General features: G+C 43.5%; 1 protein-coding gene across 5 annotated transcripts; it reads right to left on the bottom strand.

Annotated features, from left to right (window-relative positions):
• Positions 1–4,888: 4,888 nt before the first annotated feature.
• CISD1 (CDGSH iron sulfur domain 1) lies at positions 4,889–17,012 on the bottom strand. Of its 5 annotated transcripts, XM_053983492.1 has the most exons (5): positions 16,908–16,941; positions 15,842–16,199; positions 10,838–11,100; positions 9,908–10,113; positions 4,889–6,870 (listed from the first exon to the last, which is right to left on the bottom strand). In XM_053983492.1, exons 3-5 carry the CDS (start codon positions 10,965–10,967, stop codon positions 6,781–6,783), a joined length of 426 nt encoding a protein of 141 aa, XP_053839467.1. In that variant the 5' UTR covers positions 10,968–11,100; positions 15,842–16,199; positions 16,908–16,941; the 3' UTR covers positions 4,889–6,780. The 5 variants fall into 5 exon arrangements, with proteins under 5 accessions (XP_053839467.1, XP_053839469.1, XP_053839468.1 ...); XM_053983494.1 differs by lacking the exon at positions 15,842–16,199 and having other exon boundaries at positions 16,908–16,983; XM_053983493.1 differs by lacking the exons at positions 15,842–16,199; positions 16,908–16,941 and adding an exon at positions 15,653–15,718.
• Between the last annotated feature and the right edge of the window lie 108 nt (positions 17,013–17,120).

The raw sequence follows: 17,120 nt of genomic DNA, 5'->3' as shown, positions 1-17,120 counted from the left end.
TTAGACTGCCTCCACCTGCAGTAAAATTAAACACTTATTTATTGATTAAACCCACTGGCATTAAAAAAATCTGTTATATTAAATGGTATTCTACTGCCAAAATTTATTTGCAAAACAACAGTCACAACCTTTAAAAAGTAATTTAACCTGAACAGTTGTTAAAGCCAAGAATGAGATTGAAAGAACATAATGTTTGAAAAATCAAATTTGAAAATTACTGCAGTGGAAGCCTGTGCTGGCCATTGTTTTGGTACCCAAATATTGAGCAAGAGCCCTGGCAGTGAACAGACAGTGCATCTTGAACATGTCTTACCCATGTATGGTGATATTTTCCAGATGCAGAGAAGTATTTGAGAAAAGTTATGCAGTGTGGCCCCTATCATTCATTTTGCTGCCTGTTGCCAGCTAACTTGACTGAACAGAACAAACATTGCCATTACTGAGCAGATGCTTGGAGTAAACTGATTTTTGAATGCTTTACACATTAAAGATATAATCTCTGGGATGCTCAGGAAGCTTTTTTGCACAGGCTGCTCCTGGAAAGGAGGCGGCTTTTTTTTGGTGTAAGCCTGCCACACATACAAAAACATTAAAAGAAAATTGCAGTCTGCATGACAAAAAAGGATGCAGAGCAGAGTGCATTAAGGGCAGTGCAATGGCAAATAGGAAAGAGAGATGGTTGTGTCTTCAGCTGGAAAAAACATAACAAGAGACATGATTAATCTGTGCTTATGTGAGACCTGTGCAGTTTCTATATATTGAAGGAAACAGAAGTTGCTTGAGAAGTCACGTAAATCCCTTCTTACCACTCCAAACTCCATATGGGAAAGGAGGACTGCATCCTGCTTAGCTAGTCCTGTAAACCTATTGTGATTTTACTGACTTCTGGGGGTATACCAGTAAATACTCCTTCTATTTATTACAACTGCACATCTAATTAAACAGCTTTCAAAGTGGGGTGTGGAGGAACAGGAGATTGCTAAAGGAACCCATTGCACTGGTGTGTGCTGCTTTCTGTCCAGTACTGCGGGATTTCACAAACAGTTGAGGAAGAAAAACCCCAGTAAGAGATGTCTGCTCAAACACATAACCCCTTCAACTCTGAGAAGCATGGGTTTGGCTAACAGAACCACCACTTTATACTTTTTATGGTTGGCTCTATTAGGGTATATAACTAAATGCAACATACCATTGTGTTGTTTGATTTTTCCCTTTTTGCTACCATATAGTACTGTTACATGATGGTAAATCTTCTCTAGCTTTATGCTCTCCTCCCATCCACCACATCATTTTTCTTCCTTTTCCTCTTCTTCTCTTCATGAATTTATTTGTTTATTTTTATGTTATTTAGCTTTTATTCAGCTGCTCTCGGCATTAGCTACAGCATTAGGCAGCTTGGAAATCATCCTGACAAGAAATGCACTACACACCCTGGCAGCTATAGAAAACAAGCATCAGAGAACTTCAAGCAGCAGGCCCAGGTACCCACTCTAAATTATTAATCATGCCTCTAGGAAAATTATTATGATGGTGCAAAACAAAGAAGCCACTCAGCAGTGCAGGAAAACCAAGGCAGAACAAGCCTGGATACAGAGAGCAACTGGGGGAACGGGTATCCGACACTGCTGGACTGAATGTCTGCATGAAATGTTCTGTCTGGGCTGAAATAGCGATGGTGAACACCAATAAACTCAGGTCCCTGCCAGTAGTGTTGGGTATCCTCTCTCTGCCCACAAGCAAGGGGAAGGTTGTGCTTGTCCACCTAATCCAGTCAGGGCTCAGCGTGGGTTTTGTCAACCTTGAAGCTTCAGGAGTTGAAACAAAAGCCAGATTTAGCATGAGATTTCCATGTCCGGGGTGGCTAAGGAGAAGCCAGCTGACAAGGTTCCTTTGCAAAACCAATGTTTAGTTTCATGCCTACATTCTTATCCTTCCTGCTATTATAAAATGTTCTTCCGTTTCTTGGATATGAGTAACTGTGATACAACAGTGACTCACGTTTCCATGTCTTCAGTTGCATTACACTGAAAGGAAAATCCATGTCTTAACTGCTGCACAATTGCAAAAGGTAAGTTTTACAGACCCCAACAGCACCAGAACAAGGCCCAAACAGCAACAATATGGTAATTTTATAAGGCTCACAGTCAGGGAATTGGCAGTACAACTTCTGGACTCAAAGTGCATGAGGCTCTAGGCATGAAATGCTGCTTAGTTGCTAACATATTTATGCAGCACTTCCAGCTGCCTGGGCTCAGCCAGCCAGCACTGCTGCTGAAACCCCTTAAATCCATGGCTGTGGAGAAAGCCCCTAGACCAGTGCTCATGGAGGCGCCGTTGCATGGTGTGTTGATTTAGCATGGACTGGTTTTCTGGTAGCAGTGGGGCGGGGCACAGAAGTGGTTTCTGTGAGAAGCTGCTAGAAGCAAGCATTCACCATGTCCAACAGAGCCAATCTCTGATCGCTCTGAAGATGGAAATGGTGCTGGCCCAGTTAAAGAGAGGTTGGTAATGCCTCTGTGATGACCTATTTAAGAAGAAAATCAAAACAACATGCAGACAGTTTTTTTTTCCCAGGGGTGGCAAGGTGTCACCACCAGGGCCATCCCAGCGCAGTGCGCAGTTATGTGCTGCGCCACTGCCATCTCAGCACGGCCCGCGGCAAGCCTTGCCTGCCTGGCCTCCCCATGCCAGCCACGGCGCGGGCAGAAGGACAGGGATGGCAGCAGCTTCTCCTTCCCAGCCCCGCCTGACGAGATGTGTTGAGCGGCCGCCACTGCCCGCTCAGCGGCCGCGGGGCCACACGCAGAAACACGGCGAGCGATTCCCCGGCACGGAGCCTGGACGAGATCAACTTCTCAGTGCTGTGGGGTCCTGCAGTAACCTTTGAATTAGGGGAACTTGTTGGCAACAGTACAGGCCAAAGTTTTTATTCTAGTCAGAGAAGAGGAAGAAGTGAGGACATGTGAAGGAGAACAACGTGGAGGCAGTGGAAGGTCAGTGGAAAAGGGGAGGAGGTGCTCCAAGCACCAGAGCTAAGACTCCTCTGCAGGCCGTGGTGAAACAAACTGTCCTCCTGCAGCCCATTAAGTCCACGGGGGATGCAGAGATCCACTCATAGCCTGTGGGAGAAGTGCTCATGCTGGAACAGGTGGATGCCAGAGAAAGCTGTGATCTAGTGGGAGACCTGAATGGAGAGAGAGGGCCCCTGCTTCTATAGATAGAGAAAGAGGGCCCTTGCTTCCAAACTAGAGCAGCCTATTCTTAGAGGACTGCACCCCATGGACAAGTGACCCATATCATAGCAGTTTTGGGAAGATTGTGGGATGGACTCATGTTGCAGCAGTTTTGACAAGACTGCTGCTCATGAGATTAGAGCCACACTAGAGAAATTCACAGAGAACTGTCTCCTGTGGGAGAGACCCCACAGCATAGCAGAGGGAATACTCCTCTCCCTGAGCAGACAGAAGATGATCTCCAGTGGCAAACTGACCAAAACCCCCACACCCTGTCTCCCTGTACTGTCGATGGGAAGGAGGGAGGGGCTGGGGGGAAAAAAGGTGTTTTAAAGGCTTATTTTACTTCTCATCTGACTTCTCATACTTCTCTTCTGACTCTGTTAATAATAAATTTACTTTATACCTTTAAATTTCAACCTGTTTTTCCTTTAGAGTGTTTTCTCCTAGTCCTCATCTCAACTCATGAGCCCTTCATTAATTTTTTTCCCTCTCCTCTGCCCAGCTGAGAGCAAGAAAGGGTGAGTGAATGGCTTTCGTGGATGCCTGGCATTTGGCCAGTGTCAAACCACAATACATGGCCCCTGTTTCCATCCAGTGGAGCAGTGTATCTGCAGTGATGGCTGCTGGCCTCCACCACCTCCTCAGCCTGCAGACTAAGAGTGCTCCAATGAAACCTGCAGGAAATACCTGTAACTAACAGCCTCTCCCCTTCAAGGATCCTGACTATAGAAGCACTCAAATACCTGACATTCACACTATTTCAATGAGTCACACTCAATTACTCAAGAATCAGTACTTTAATTTCCTGACCTTCCAACAAACACTTGCATGCTGAAAATAATGAGGACCAAAATAGTTTTACTCTGCAGCAGGGATTTTTCCTCTGCTTTACTTTTTGAAGGATTTCTATTAGGAGTTTCAATCTGAGGTCAAAATTGCACATTTGAATCATGTGGTTAAATTTATGGTTAAAACTGGTAGAAATGTAATCAATGCACTTCATACTCTAGAGATTATTTGAGGAAAGCACTAAAGAAAGACACTTAGGAAAACACTAGGACAGTCAAGCACTCCACCCATTAGAACATAGTGACCTATTATGGTACTAAGAGAAAAAATTAAGTGTTCTCTGTGATGCTCATTGAGACTGCTTGGTTAAGTTTGTTTCCTCAAATCCAAGACTCTCTTCTCATCATCACATTTGAACAGCTTGCATAAATAAGGTACAGTACAGGAATTGTATGTGCCTGTAATTAAGATCTGAACACTCAAAGCAACATTCAGAAATGCAACACTTCTCCAAAACAAAAGTCACCAGGATGTAAATCAACAGAGACTCTGCTTCTCAGGAATAAAAACTTCCCATGGGGCCCACTTCCCTGATGCCCAAACTCCCGGAAATATTTTATTGGCAAACTCCACAAAATAGTTTTATGACTGGGGGCACTTATCTGAAACCACAGGACTTCATTTCTCAGACTATTAACACTGAATTTCTATTCCTTCAGGAGCAGCAAGGCTTTGATGTTGACAGGAAAAGGACTCAGAAGGAAAATCCACTCCAGACACAGGTTCATGACTACAGGAGCACTGTACAGCTCTACTGAAAGAAAGAGCATAACCATGAGAACACAGACTTTACAACCTTGAGATTAAGATGAGCTCAAATGTGTATTTGACAAAAATTCAGATATATCCAGTGTCATATTCTAATAATACAGAAGTTACTTTGCTTTGGATAAAATGTATTTGATAATTTAAGGTTAAAACAACTTTCCATATGCAGTAGTACTCAGCAAAGTAAAAAATATCAAGTGTCTTTATACTCAAGACAGACAGAAAAGACAAACTGACGTATTTGACCACAACTTCTTTCAAGTCAAGAGGTCTCTTGGACAGTAGTGCCCTTACTCTGACACTCCACCTTTCTCTACCTGTGCCTCCTTCTTTACATTCTGGGCCTTCTGCCCAAATCCAGACCAGTTGGCAAGACCTCAGCTGCTGAAAGCCTCACATAGAGACTACGCAAAACATCTTCAGTTTTAACCAGTTGTACCAACCACCCTTAAAAAAATAATACAAACAGAACCTCTTCTGCCCTGATCATCTGAAGAATTCTTAAGGGTCCAGGCTAAAATGTCAGCTTCCTAACAAGGCCTTTCATGTAGCCCTGAGGTAGTTTCTGTCCGAGGACATTCAGAGCTCAATCTTATGCAGGCCACAGTTACACTAATGGACTGGGTTTAGTACAAAATTGCCCCCTGCTGCCCCACTCTTTGGGTTTTGCTTTGTACTTACATGCATGTTAATAAATCAAAGCTATTTAAGGAAACCAACATGACAGCCATTAATGCAACCATACCAAACAAGAAGATAAGTGCCATGGGTAAGGAGAGTAAGAGCTCTCTCTGTCTCCTCCTTCCCTCCCTTCTTGTTTCCATCTGTTTTCAAAGCCTTACTTCATCCATGCCAGGGTTTTTTGGTAAAATCAGCTGAACCACATTAGCAGCCCAGGAAGGCAGGAGTTAAGACACATAGAGCCTAAGGCCACATATTGAGAAAGGTATGCCTCCTCCCTTCTCAGTGGGAAAAGCTTTCCAGAACTAGCCAGTGCAATGGTGAAGCAGATGGTGATGACAGGTGAGGGTTTTCGGTTTTATTTTAGCTTCTGGAATTAATCAGCATATTCACCCCACAGAAACATCCTGTGGTCTGGGGAAGTTGGCTTCACTGAAAGAATGCAAGTGAAACTAAGGCTTTCTCCAAAACCAAGAACAACCCTGCCACCCGCCCCCCCACCCCCCCATCACTCTTGGAGCACTTTGTGTCATTCTACTCAACTGTTAAGAAATCTCTAGAGACCATTTCCCTAATCCTACTCTAAATACAGGTCTGTAGTTTGGACAGTGTTTTCTTGATACCAAATTGAAGTAGGGTCAAGTTTCAATGCTGCTGTAAAATCAAATGTAAAGTTGCCTTCTAGCCCCATCTTACTTTCAGCCTTTTCTGTTGTCTGTTCATAGCTAGCAATTTGTATTTGTTCTTTTATAGAAGTCATACAGCACTGTAGTGTAACAGGACAAATGTGACACCTGCAGAAAATGCAGCACAATCAGAGATTAAGATGGCACTGTGATTTCTTCCCTGCCACTGCCTTTTACATGGATATCTATCCAGCTCTGTGACTTTCAGAACCTCTCCAGGATTTTATCATCTACCTTTTGATACACATGTATTTGGAAAGAATTTAATACCTATTTCCTGATTAAGTACATTCTGTGCCTCATTTTGGTTTCACACTCAGTGAGAGGGTACACACACTTTACAGGACAAAAAATTTAAACCATGACTGCTTAGTAAGTTATGCATTGTAGTGATTGAAGAACAACAAGCACCAGAGAAAATATACATGCTGAAGCCTAATGTATATACTACATTGGGATGTCTTCAGTGATATGACAAAGAATTTGTGGATTTTCCCCCCCCAATTACAAGAGAACAGAGGATTTGTCAGACATTGATTCTGTAGCTTCTAGTGTCCACTCTACGCCTCCTTCCTCTTGATGATCAGAGGCCCAACGTTGTCGCCAGTTTCCTCGTTGTGCTTTGTGTGAGAGCCATCACACAGTGGGAACTGAAAAAAGAAAGAATAAACACATCTAAAGTACATCCAGTGTCAGAACTGAGAACCTAGGCTGAAAGTTTATTAGGCATCTTCTCATTAAATCCACTGAAACCACAAACCACAACTTTTATGCTAACATTTTAGATCTCCCTTAGTTCTGGCTGAATGCTAGCTTTATCCTTATTGTGTAGAGCAGACAAGAGGTTTGCTCTAAAAAAGCAGCCACCAAATTCCACTTCTTGGTGTTCCTGCCTCAGGTGAGCAGGAGAAAACTACAGCCTGAGCAGACCTTCAGCTGTAACCCACAGCTGTAAGGAGTACCTTACTCTCAAACCTTGCCCCATGCTTCCTCAGTGCCGCCCTTAAGAGCCACATCAGTTGAAAGTAATTTGAAGAAATATTTGTTCCATTAAAAAACCCCAAACAAACCCCACCCTAGAACAGGCTGATCAGAGCAAGAATAACAGGGACTCCTTTAGCCAGCTCTAATTGCCCAGGTCCCAGATAACTAGCACTCCTGGGAAGCTCTTATCACATGGTAGAGCTGAAAGACATTCTGTGAGGCAGTAAGAGTGAGGCTGGATCCCATCACTTCTCAAGGATGCATTTTCAGGGCTATGCCACCTCTGCACAGGAAACTCTGGAGACGATCACAGATATCACACATTTTGTATGTGATTGTATGTCACTGGTATTTTGCATTCAGTTACAATTTCGTTTGCTTAGAAGTAATGGGACTCAGAGTTGGGCATTGCTCAGTTTTTGCCTTTGCAACAGTACTATTCTCCTGCAGTACACAGTCAGTACTCAACGTTCCACTGATCTCAATGTTTCTGCTTCAGTCACAGCCTTTGAAAAATATTAATACCCTACCACCCATGCTTCATTAGAATAAAAGATTTCAAAGTACTGCAAAAAACTAATACAATGAAAGAATATACAGAGCTTTAAAAATAGCACCACCTTGTCTGTAGGATATTATTGGGAAAGAAGAAGATGAGGTGTAGGGGTTTTCTTCTGGCTTTTCACAGTAATGAAATGTCAAAACCTAAGCTAAAAATGACATGTGATATTTCTGAATAAAGAAACCTTGAATTCAGAGAATGCTCATGTAAGCTGATTCATGGACAAACCTTCTCATCCCATCAGTTATTTGTGACTCAATGAATAAGTAATGACAGATACTTGGACAAAATCTCAGCAAACAGGAATGTATGTTACTGGGACATTGACCAGCTTTCAACAGATGTTCCTGGGCCAGTTTTCACATGCAACACCACAGTCCACTGGTCTTCACAGATAAAACGACACAGCTTCCATCAGACATTAACATCTCACAAGCTCCAAGGAGGCAACCCAAAGTCCAGCTACAGCAACATCATCACTTCAAGTTTTCAAGGAACAAAAATGGTGGTATTCCATGTTCAGACAGCATGCAGACATCTTTAACAGCTACCAACAATGACTGCTCTGCATTCATCCTACTGGTCAACTGGTCTCAGAACACTGGCTCCTAGGGGCTGGTACACTGGACTTGAGCTTCTCATGGAGAAACACCAAAACAAACACCACTTTCCCAGAGCACCCACTTTGTCACCTCAAATACCAGATACTGCATAGAAGGATATTGGGCCTGACACAATGTGTTCATCCCTGATTAAAAATAAAGCAGCCTAGCAGCAATAGCAGTCAAAGCTCAAACCCCAGGGGAATTGTACAGTGATCTGGACAGCTCATCTGATTTCCCTTGACACTGAACATGTTTGGATTCTCTATCACTATTTCTGCTGATAGTCTGCAGCAGTATTCCTTAACCCACAGCCATTAGAATCAGACACTATCTTCCATTGCTGTTTAGAAGATTCAATAGGAAGCAGAAAGCACAAACACCAGGGTTCAAGTAGGGTTTTTTTCATTTCAGACTCCAAACAGAATAAAGAAGACAAGGCCACCTCCACAAGACTATTTCAGCATCAAATCATAATGTTGTTTAATCCTTAGCAATGTCACACTGCAAAACCCAATTCAGGTACAAATGTGTAAGCTCCTGAGTTACCTGCAAGGTAATGAAGTCAGATCTGACAACAGCAAGAACCCAAAGTTACAGCATCTGGAAATTGCTGAGTTTGGCCTGATGAGACCAATGTCTAAGACTTGAGAAGTTGAGTATTCACCTCCCTGGAGGAGAGAGAGCTAAATTTCAAGGCAGTTCTCTGGCTTTGAAGGTCTGTATTATCCACACACTGGCACCTCCTAAAAAAGCTTTTAAATGTGCACCAGTGGTAAAGGGAAAAGATTAACCATGCAATCTGCCTTCTCTCATTACAGATCCCAGAACTACCTTTATAAAGTATATACATCTCAGCTGCATCAGGTGTCACACATCTCTAAGATCAGATTTAAATCTGAGGTACTGTTATTGACAGGCTAGGTTATCACTAGTCTAAGGCAATTGAACCAACTCAACTTCAAATGCAAGCAAGCTGGACTAATATTTAGGCCAGACTTTTAATTGCCCAAAGACAGAAGCTCAAAATTACTCAAAAATAGAAGCTTAAAGTATGCCACTGTGATTGCACTGCCATACACCACGTACTGCTAGCAAGTACTTTCTGACTAAGCTTCCAACTTTCTCCTAAAAGAGGTGGTTAAGATCCTCACAGACTGTGTTTCCTGAGCTCCTACTGCCAACAGGCCAATAGTTCTGGATAAGCCTCAGTATTAGCACAGGTAGCACACAAAATGGCATCTGTCATGCATGATCATGCTCCAGACAGTTGCTCTCCTTTCAAGAGATCTTCTTCAGAGCTACAGAAACAATTTTGTTCACTATTAGCACTGGTCTGCAGGCTTTACTCAGAGCATCAGAACAAACGTGCATAATTCTACAGATTAGAATGCTGCTATATCTCTGTGCAGAATTGTTTAGGTGAAAAGAGGTTAGTTTGCTCTAAATAAAGCAGTTTAAAAACAGTTCTGCTGAAAGATTTAATAATTTATGAAGAATAAACATGAACAACACTGGGCCCATTCATTCTCCTCTTACCTTCTTAGACCTCCAACAACGACAGTACACAGCCTTGTCTCCCAGATCTTCCATATCAAAGGCATGGACTACCTTGGGGTTATCCTTCTGGATATGGGGATTCACCATTGCTTTGCAGCATTTGTCTTTAGAGAGAAATTTTTTATAAGCTAGATATCCAACAGCAGCTGCTCCAGCAGCTACGGAGACTGCAGCAATCCATTCAACTAGAATAAAAGAAGAAAAAACAAGAGACGGTCAGGTTTTGACCACAACATTCTATTAAAACTACTCAGCAGTAAATGTTTTCATACTTGCAGCAACACCTCTTTACTTTCCAATTGATCTTTTTATTCTGTAGTAGTAACTCTCTGCTTTAAAAGAGTATTTTCCTTTGACAGTCACCTAGTCAAAATGCTCTTTTCTATTCATCAGAGTTCTACTTCACCCAAGTCCTTTCTACACAAGGGTGGAAATTAGCCTTGCAGAGTTTTCATGGTTTTGTTTTTTACTCTTCTACTTAGCAAGCCCTGATATTAACACCAGTTGTACATTGTTTCAAAGTTCAGCATATTAAACCAGGTGTAAGTACATCCTGTAGCAGCAAAAAAACTGTTTTAGTTGCAAGAAAGTCACTAAAGAAGAACAGTCCGTGCCAACAACCCAAAACAGCAGGTTTCAAACCCCCAAAGGCATGGGCACTGAGTAGCTTTTAACAAAATGCATCTTGTAACTAAAAAAACTAAAACCAGTTGTTTGGCAATGGGGAAATTATTAAATATACTACCACGAGGAACAAAAGCCATCTTAGATTAAATCCCTACTGTGGTACAGAAGAAAGAACAAGGATCCAAAAAATATTATATTTAAGAATCATAGCACATGTTTATTCTAACTAGATTAAGTCCTGAATCTCTGCAAGACAACTTTCATTTAAAAAAATCCTCTTACCACCACTCCTCATCCTCACATTTCCTCCCTTTACCGATAAAATTTCTGCAGTCTTTGTTATGTAAAATTCCATTCCTGCAAGAGGTTTTCCTACTTTTTTTGTGGCTCTACTGTTTTCTCTCTGCTTCATGAAAATATGCTGGACTTTGGCTCAAAGGTTCAGGTTGCAGCACCAGGTCCGGTTGTTTCCTCTCAGAGTAACAAGTGGCTGCTCTTTCTTTGCTTTTTATCCACCACTTCTACATAGGCATGTACTGCAAGTTCTGTTTACGGACAAATAAACAGGAATTTAAGTTTAAGCACATTTACAGAACTTAATAAAATTAGAACCATCTCCAGTTGGGAATTTTTATCCTGTCCTTCTCTGTTTTAACTGGATTTGTAAGATGCCAAACCAGATGGCATCTGTGGGGTAAGAGACATCACTATGTCCAAGTCTAGGAAGAAACAAAAACCTTTATTAGTTCTTGCTACTTTCCATGACCAACTGACTTGCTGTATTTCCACTGTGAGCTTGGACTAAAAGTACCAAGGTTTTCTGTCCCTGTCCCACAGACTTTCCTAAAATCTCTATCAAGCCCTTTCCTCAGCTAAAACTGTGTTAGCTCATAGGCACCACACTGACCCACAGGTGTCTGGCTGCAGCAATATGTGGAATTAGACAGCTGTCTGTACAGTGTCTGCAGCCCTGTAAGATCTGGGAAGAGAGGCACTCTTTTGGAGTCTTACTAAAGGAGTAAAAGATGCAGAAATCCTTTAGAGTTCATTTTCTTAGTAAATGACACAGAAGGGACAAACATACACTGAAACCTCCCCTGCTAATGAATGACAAACACTTCCTGTAACAGTAAGGTGATATTAAGATAGAGAAAATCATCTTTAACATGGAATAATTTAGGTCAGGCATGTTTCCCTGCTCCCCAACTTCTTAAAACAATAAAGGCCCCATAGACCATGTTGTGAATGCTGTGTTTTATATCCATACAGTGAGTTCTCACCCTTTATTCCCCAGAGTAATGCATTAATTTTGATAAAGAAGTGAGAAAATTAAAATTTAAGAAGGATTCTATGAAAATCTGCGTTAATTTAGCACAGCAGCCCAAACTAATGAAAAGAACAGCCACAGTTTAAATCCAAGACAGCAGCTCTCCCAAGAAAAGCCACTGCAGCACCCCTGCCCTGTCTCACTGGAGCAGGGCTGTGGCAGGCAGGAGGAGCTTGGCAAGCTGGACCTGCTGGGTCTGACAACTTTGAAGTGACCCCGATGAAATGTCAAGTGCAGCTACAACAGCAAAAGCAAATCCGAGGGGCTGCTCATTGCTTTGGGGGAAGCAGCAATTGCAAGGATTGCCCAAGCTGCTACCGATGCACTGACTGTGGTCCAAACCTTCACCTACATTTTCAGTAACTGATAAGGGCACGGAGGGACCATATCCATTCCCTTATGAAATCTATGGGAAAGAATGACTTGAATGAAATTAGACCACAGGTGGTCTGTAACTTAAAGCACCCTTTAAGGTACTGCACCTTAAGGAAGCTGATCTTCACTTGAATCTATCCAAAAGTCCAGGACAACTTAGCAAACAAGAAGAGGAAAAAAAATTGGTAATATTTATGTGACTCACTATAAGCAAGAGAAGTCTGCACTAAAATTCAGCAGCACATTCAGAAGAGCTGTTCTGCACATCTGCAGCCAACCCAGATCCCTCTAACATCCCTTGGGCCATCCCCCATAACTTTGCACATCAGCTCCAGCTCAGCAAGCAGAGATCACGAACTAAATTGTCATCTCATCTTGCAGTTATCCTCTACCTCTTCTCCCAAGGGCCAGAGTCATCCTTCACACACACAGGCGAGTTGTATACGTATCAACAGCTTCAGGGATCTTTTCTTATAATAGAGGAATGTCTTTTCTACTGTTTTACCCTTTTTCAGGTAGCGGCTTCCCTGGAGCCACTTCACATTTCCCCTTTCAGAATGGAAGATTATATCAACCAATAATGCATTAAATCCAAACATTTAAAGCAGTCTCATTCTTTAAATTCCAGAATTGCCTTAATAAATATAATGAAAATTTAGAAGAAATACTTTAATTTATTCAGTAGACTCTGGTAAATCATCCTACAGGGTTTCAGAGGCAGTAAGTTTTGTCTTGTTTCATATACAGATCTGGAAAAGCTGGAACACCCATTTAATCGAACCAAGTTAACCATAAAATGCATGTGGAAGAAGAACACTCTTATTTTTAAATACTCTGAACTGTTTCAAAAGACCTCTGGTGCCAATTCAACAGTTTGCTGCCAAAATCCTAAGGTCATGCATGAGGCATCTGTTAACAGAGTGACACTGACGTGGAGTATCAAGGGGTTTTTATTTCTTCTTAAAATAAAAAGCAGTAGGAGCAACTTTTATTATTATAGAACTCCAAATTCTGGTATAATACCAAACCACAGTGTTACAAGACAAGACAAAACAGGTCTGTGTAACATGGCAGAAAAAATTGGTTTTGTGTTTTAAGCACTAAACAATGGAAAAAAATTTTGGCTAGAACTCCAGAAAAACTAACACACAAAGGAGAGAAGAGACAGCAAGAGAGATTCAAAGAATAAGGCCCCAGGAGAGCAGGCAGTGCACAGAAGTAAACAAAAAAATCAGAGATGAGAATGACAATAAGACACTGATAGGGATTTACTCTCTTCTGTATTCTTTGGACATATCCTAATGAAAGAGATTTAGATCGAAGTTTCTCCTCTCTTCTTTCTCTAAACATCTAGAGCATTGCTCTGGATGTTTCCACATCTACAGTACAGAGGGAGGTTTTGGATCTGCTAGAGAGCTCTGAGACACTTTATCCACAGGAAAACACACATTTACCAACTGCACTGGGAAGTGGACTAAGAAAGTGAAGTGGTCTTGCCTCCACCAAGATCCTTGTTAAGAACCCAGATCCATTTACATTCTAGCAACTATCAACAATATGGGGGAGAGCTACACCCTGACAAAGTTAGTCCAAGACTGCCCTAAGAGGCAACAGTCAAGTTACCTCTGCTGCTCAGAAAATATTTATGTTATTCTAAAGTCACAGAGTAATAACACCTGACATGAAAAACTGTATTTTATGTCTCCAGAAATGCTTGTAACTTTCAAGCATTTTTCTTGCCAATTTTGTTGCCAATGAAGAGACTGTTATTGTGCAAGAGTTGTTCACAACAGTCCAGTAGTGTCACTGCCCACAACAAAAGCCAATAATGGAGAAACACATGATACTTACTGAAGAGTCATCTAGGATAACTGGATACACAAAAAAACTAACAGTAAAAGTCAAGCAATCAAGCTGACAAAATCACTTCTACCACTACACAGCATCCACAAAAAATGAGACTGTGACTGGCACATTTAATTCAACTGAAGATGTATGGCAAAGAGGCCACCTGAGGGAAAAAGATTGCTGGATTTCACCAATAAGCAGTAAAAGACACGTCACCATGATCAGATCCGTGGTTGGTGTGGGGTCAGACCTGCAAACAACCACACCTCTCAGATCAAAAGCATTAGCTGTGCTACTCACTGCCTTCCAAAGGGCACACATGCACAGAAGCAATTAACTCCCCCCACTGCTACCACGAATCAAATCTCACAAAAATATGGTAAGTTTCTGATGTCTAGTTTTCAGTAGAGAATAAATGATTTTCAAAATTCATCAGCCTGAGACACATGCCAGCTGAAGGAAGAAATGTAGCCTGCTAGTCACACGGCACTGATCAAGTTTAATCTCTTCAGAAATCACTAAAACCTAATGCTGTCTCCTGCTAAACAGAGCACCCTCCAGACTAGTGCCATCAGCTGCTCCTATGCTTGTTAGATAAGGAAGATATTTTCAGTTTGTTTAGGAGCATATTCTTCTCCCATCTCCTCAAAGATTTTCTGCTTAATTCCCAGTGTCTAGGAACTGTTCTAATTCTTGCAAGATTATAAATTATAGCAAGCTGCCATTGGGAACACAACCTGGATGCAAGCTATTACCAAGTGATCCTCAGTGATTTGATTATTTTAATAAGCATAGCCTTCCTCCACTATAGCCCATTTTAGACTCATGTCTTTGCCAGCATCCTCTGTACCAGCGGCCTCCACCCTCCCCCACCCCTCAAAAAGTAAAAAAAAAAAAAACAAAAAAACAAAACAAAAAAAAACAAAACAAAACAAAAAAAAAAACACACACCCAAACCATCTGCCCGCTAAATTAAGGACATAAACCATGAACAGCTTTGCAAGTGGAAACCAGTCACGCACGTGATACTCATTTTTTAGAGAAAATTAGATAATTCAGCTTTCTATTCTATCCTATCCTCCACCCAGCCTAAGTCTTTCATCCTGTCCAGTTGTGCAACAGCATTTAAAACACACAACGCTACCTCAGGCACGGTTCAAGTCAATCATTACACAGCGCAAATGTCACCGTTACCTCTACTGTACAGTAACGGGCATCGAGAGACAGACAAAACCTCTGAAATTTACAGGTTTTCCCGAAATTTTCACTCAAACGGGTGGAATACAAAAATAAAACAGTGGTGTCTGAAACGGGCTGTCCCCAGTACAGATAAAATCCGACGGGCGATAAAATCCGGGAGCCCGCTGCGAGGGCCGAAGCACCCGCAAGGGCCCGGCGCGGAGCTCGGCGGCTCCGGGCCCTCACACCGCAGAGAGGTGGGACCGGGAGAAGAGGGACCCCTCAGAGCACCACACCGCATTGCTCCCTCGCTGACGCAGGAGGGGTTTCACTGATGAGCGGATCCCACCGGCCGCTTGCAGACCCACCGCATCCCGCGGGAACGGTGGCGGGCAGACCGCCATCTTGTCCCGGGGGTCCGACGGGGCACGGGGCGCGAGGCGGAGCCGCCCCCGAGGGGCGCCCCCCGTGCTGCCCGCCCGCGGTCCCGGGCCCCCAGCCCTGCCCCGCCCCTCCCCTCCGATCAGCTCACACCTCCAGCTCCCGGCCAGCCATACCCCTCACGGCGCTGTTCTGTCCCGGCCCCATCGCTGCTGCTCCCGCTCCGCACCGCGCACGCGCCACTGCCCAAGATGGCCGCGGGACCGCCCCTTAAAGGCCTCAGGGCAAGACGAGAGGCCAGGGGAGAGGTGGAGGTTACGGGATGTGCGGGACGGCGGTGAGGACAGGAGGAGGGAGGAGCGGACGAGCGCTGTCACTGGCCTGACGCCCGGCGCAGGGCTCTCAGGGAGGCCTCTGCAGCTGTAAAATGGGTGTTGGGCACCGCTGTGCGTCCTGCACAGACACTGGCTCGGCGGGGCGGAGCGCGGCGCCGCCGTTCTCTTCTGCTTGTGGTGCTGTCAGTGCCCATCAGCTCTGCAAATCGCGTAGAGCAGATCGTTCTATGAGCCCTCTCCTATGTAGTTGTGGAAAGATGAAGCTGAAAAGTGATACCCACCAAGTGACAGCCGCCTCGAACCTCATAAGCTTGGGTATTGATGTGAGAATTACTATACCTCAAAAAAGTATTATCGAAGTTCTATACCTGATTAAGGACTCGCTATTCTGGGACCTCGTTTATGGTTGGACCTTATAGCAAAGATGTCTGCTTATGTCTTTACAAAATGCTGCCATGGGTGAGGGTATGGGTGTTAATGTCTTTGAAATGCATCTTAATGTCTAACAACTTCAAGCCACAGGTTTGTTACAGAACCCAGTCTGACTCTGAAACAAACGGGTCAGCACAAGCCCGAGATTCTGAACTTTGGGGGAAAATTACATATACGAGGAGGGAATATGTGCTAGGCGGTTCGGGAAGGCTGTATCTTCCTAGTACCTCAGCCGGCGGGGAAAGGAAGAGGGCAACGTGCAGCCGAGAGTTCAGGGTAAGAGGGGCTGTGTCCTCCCAAGCCTTGAGAGACAAAACCCTGCGGGTGTGTGCCCCACTGGACTCTGCGTGATTTTTCCGCATTGACTCGATCTTAGAGGTCCCTTTCAACTTTAATAATTCTATGACCTGTTCAACAGACTTTTCAACCCACACGTCTACTGCTTCTCTCACACACCATCATGAATATGACACACCTTTTCCTTGTATGCAGTTTTGAAGATTCACACGGTTACTTTCCTCTTCCTCACCTCTCCGCGTGCCGGCCGTGACTTCCAGCCCCCTGTTCATTAGACACAGACACTCACGGTTTCTCACTCAGCCCCGCACAGCCTGAGGGGCGGGATGGGCCGAGCCCGCCCAAGACTTCCGCACCCGTGCAGCGCCGCCCCGCCCGCGGACTGCGCTTC

Source organism: Vidua macroura, chromosome 8 (assembly GCF_024509145.1).
Source record: "Vidua macroura isolate BioBank_ID:100142 chromosome 8, ASM2450914v1, whole genome shotgun sequence".
NCBI classification, from domain to species: domain Eukaryota; kingdom Metazoa; phylum Chordata; class Aves; order Passeriformes; family Viduidae; genus Vidua; species Vidua macroura.
This window is presented reverse-complemented; position numbering and strand designations above follow the sequence as displayed.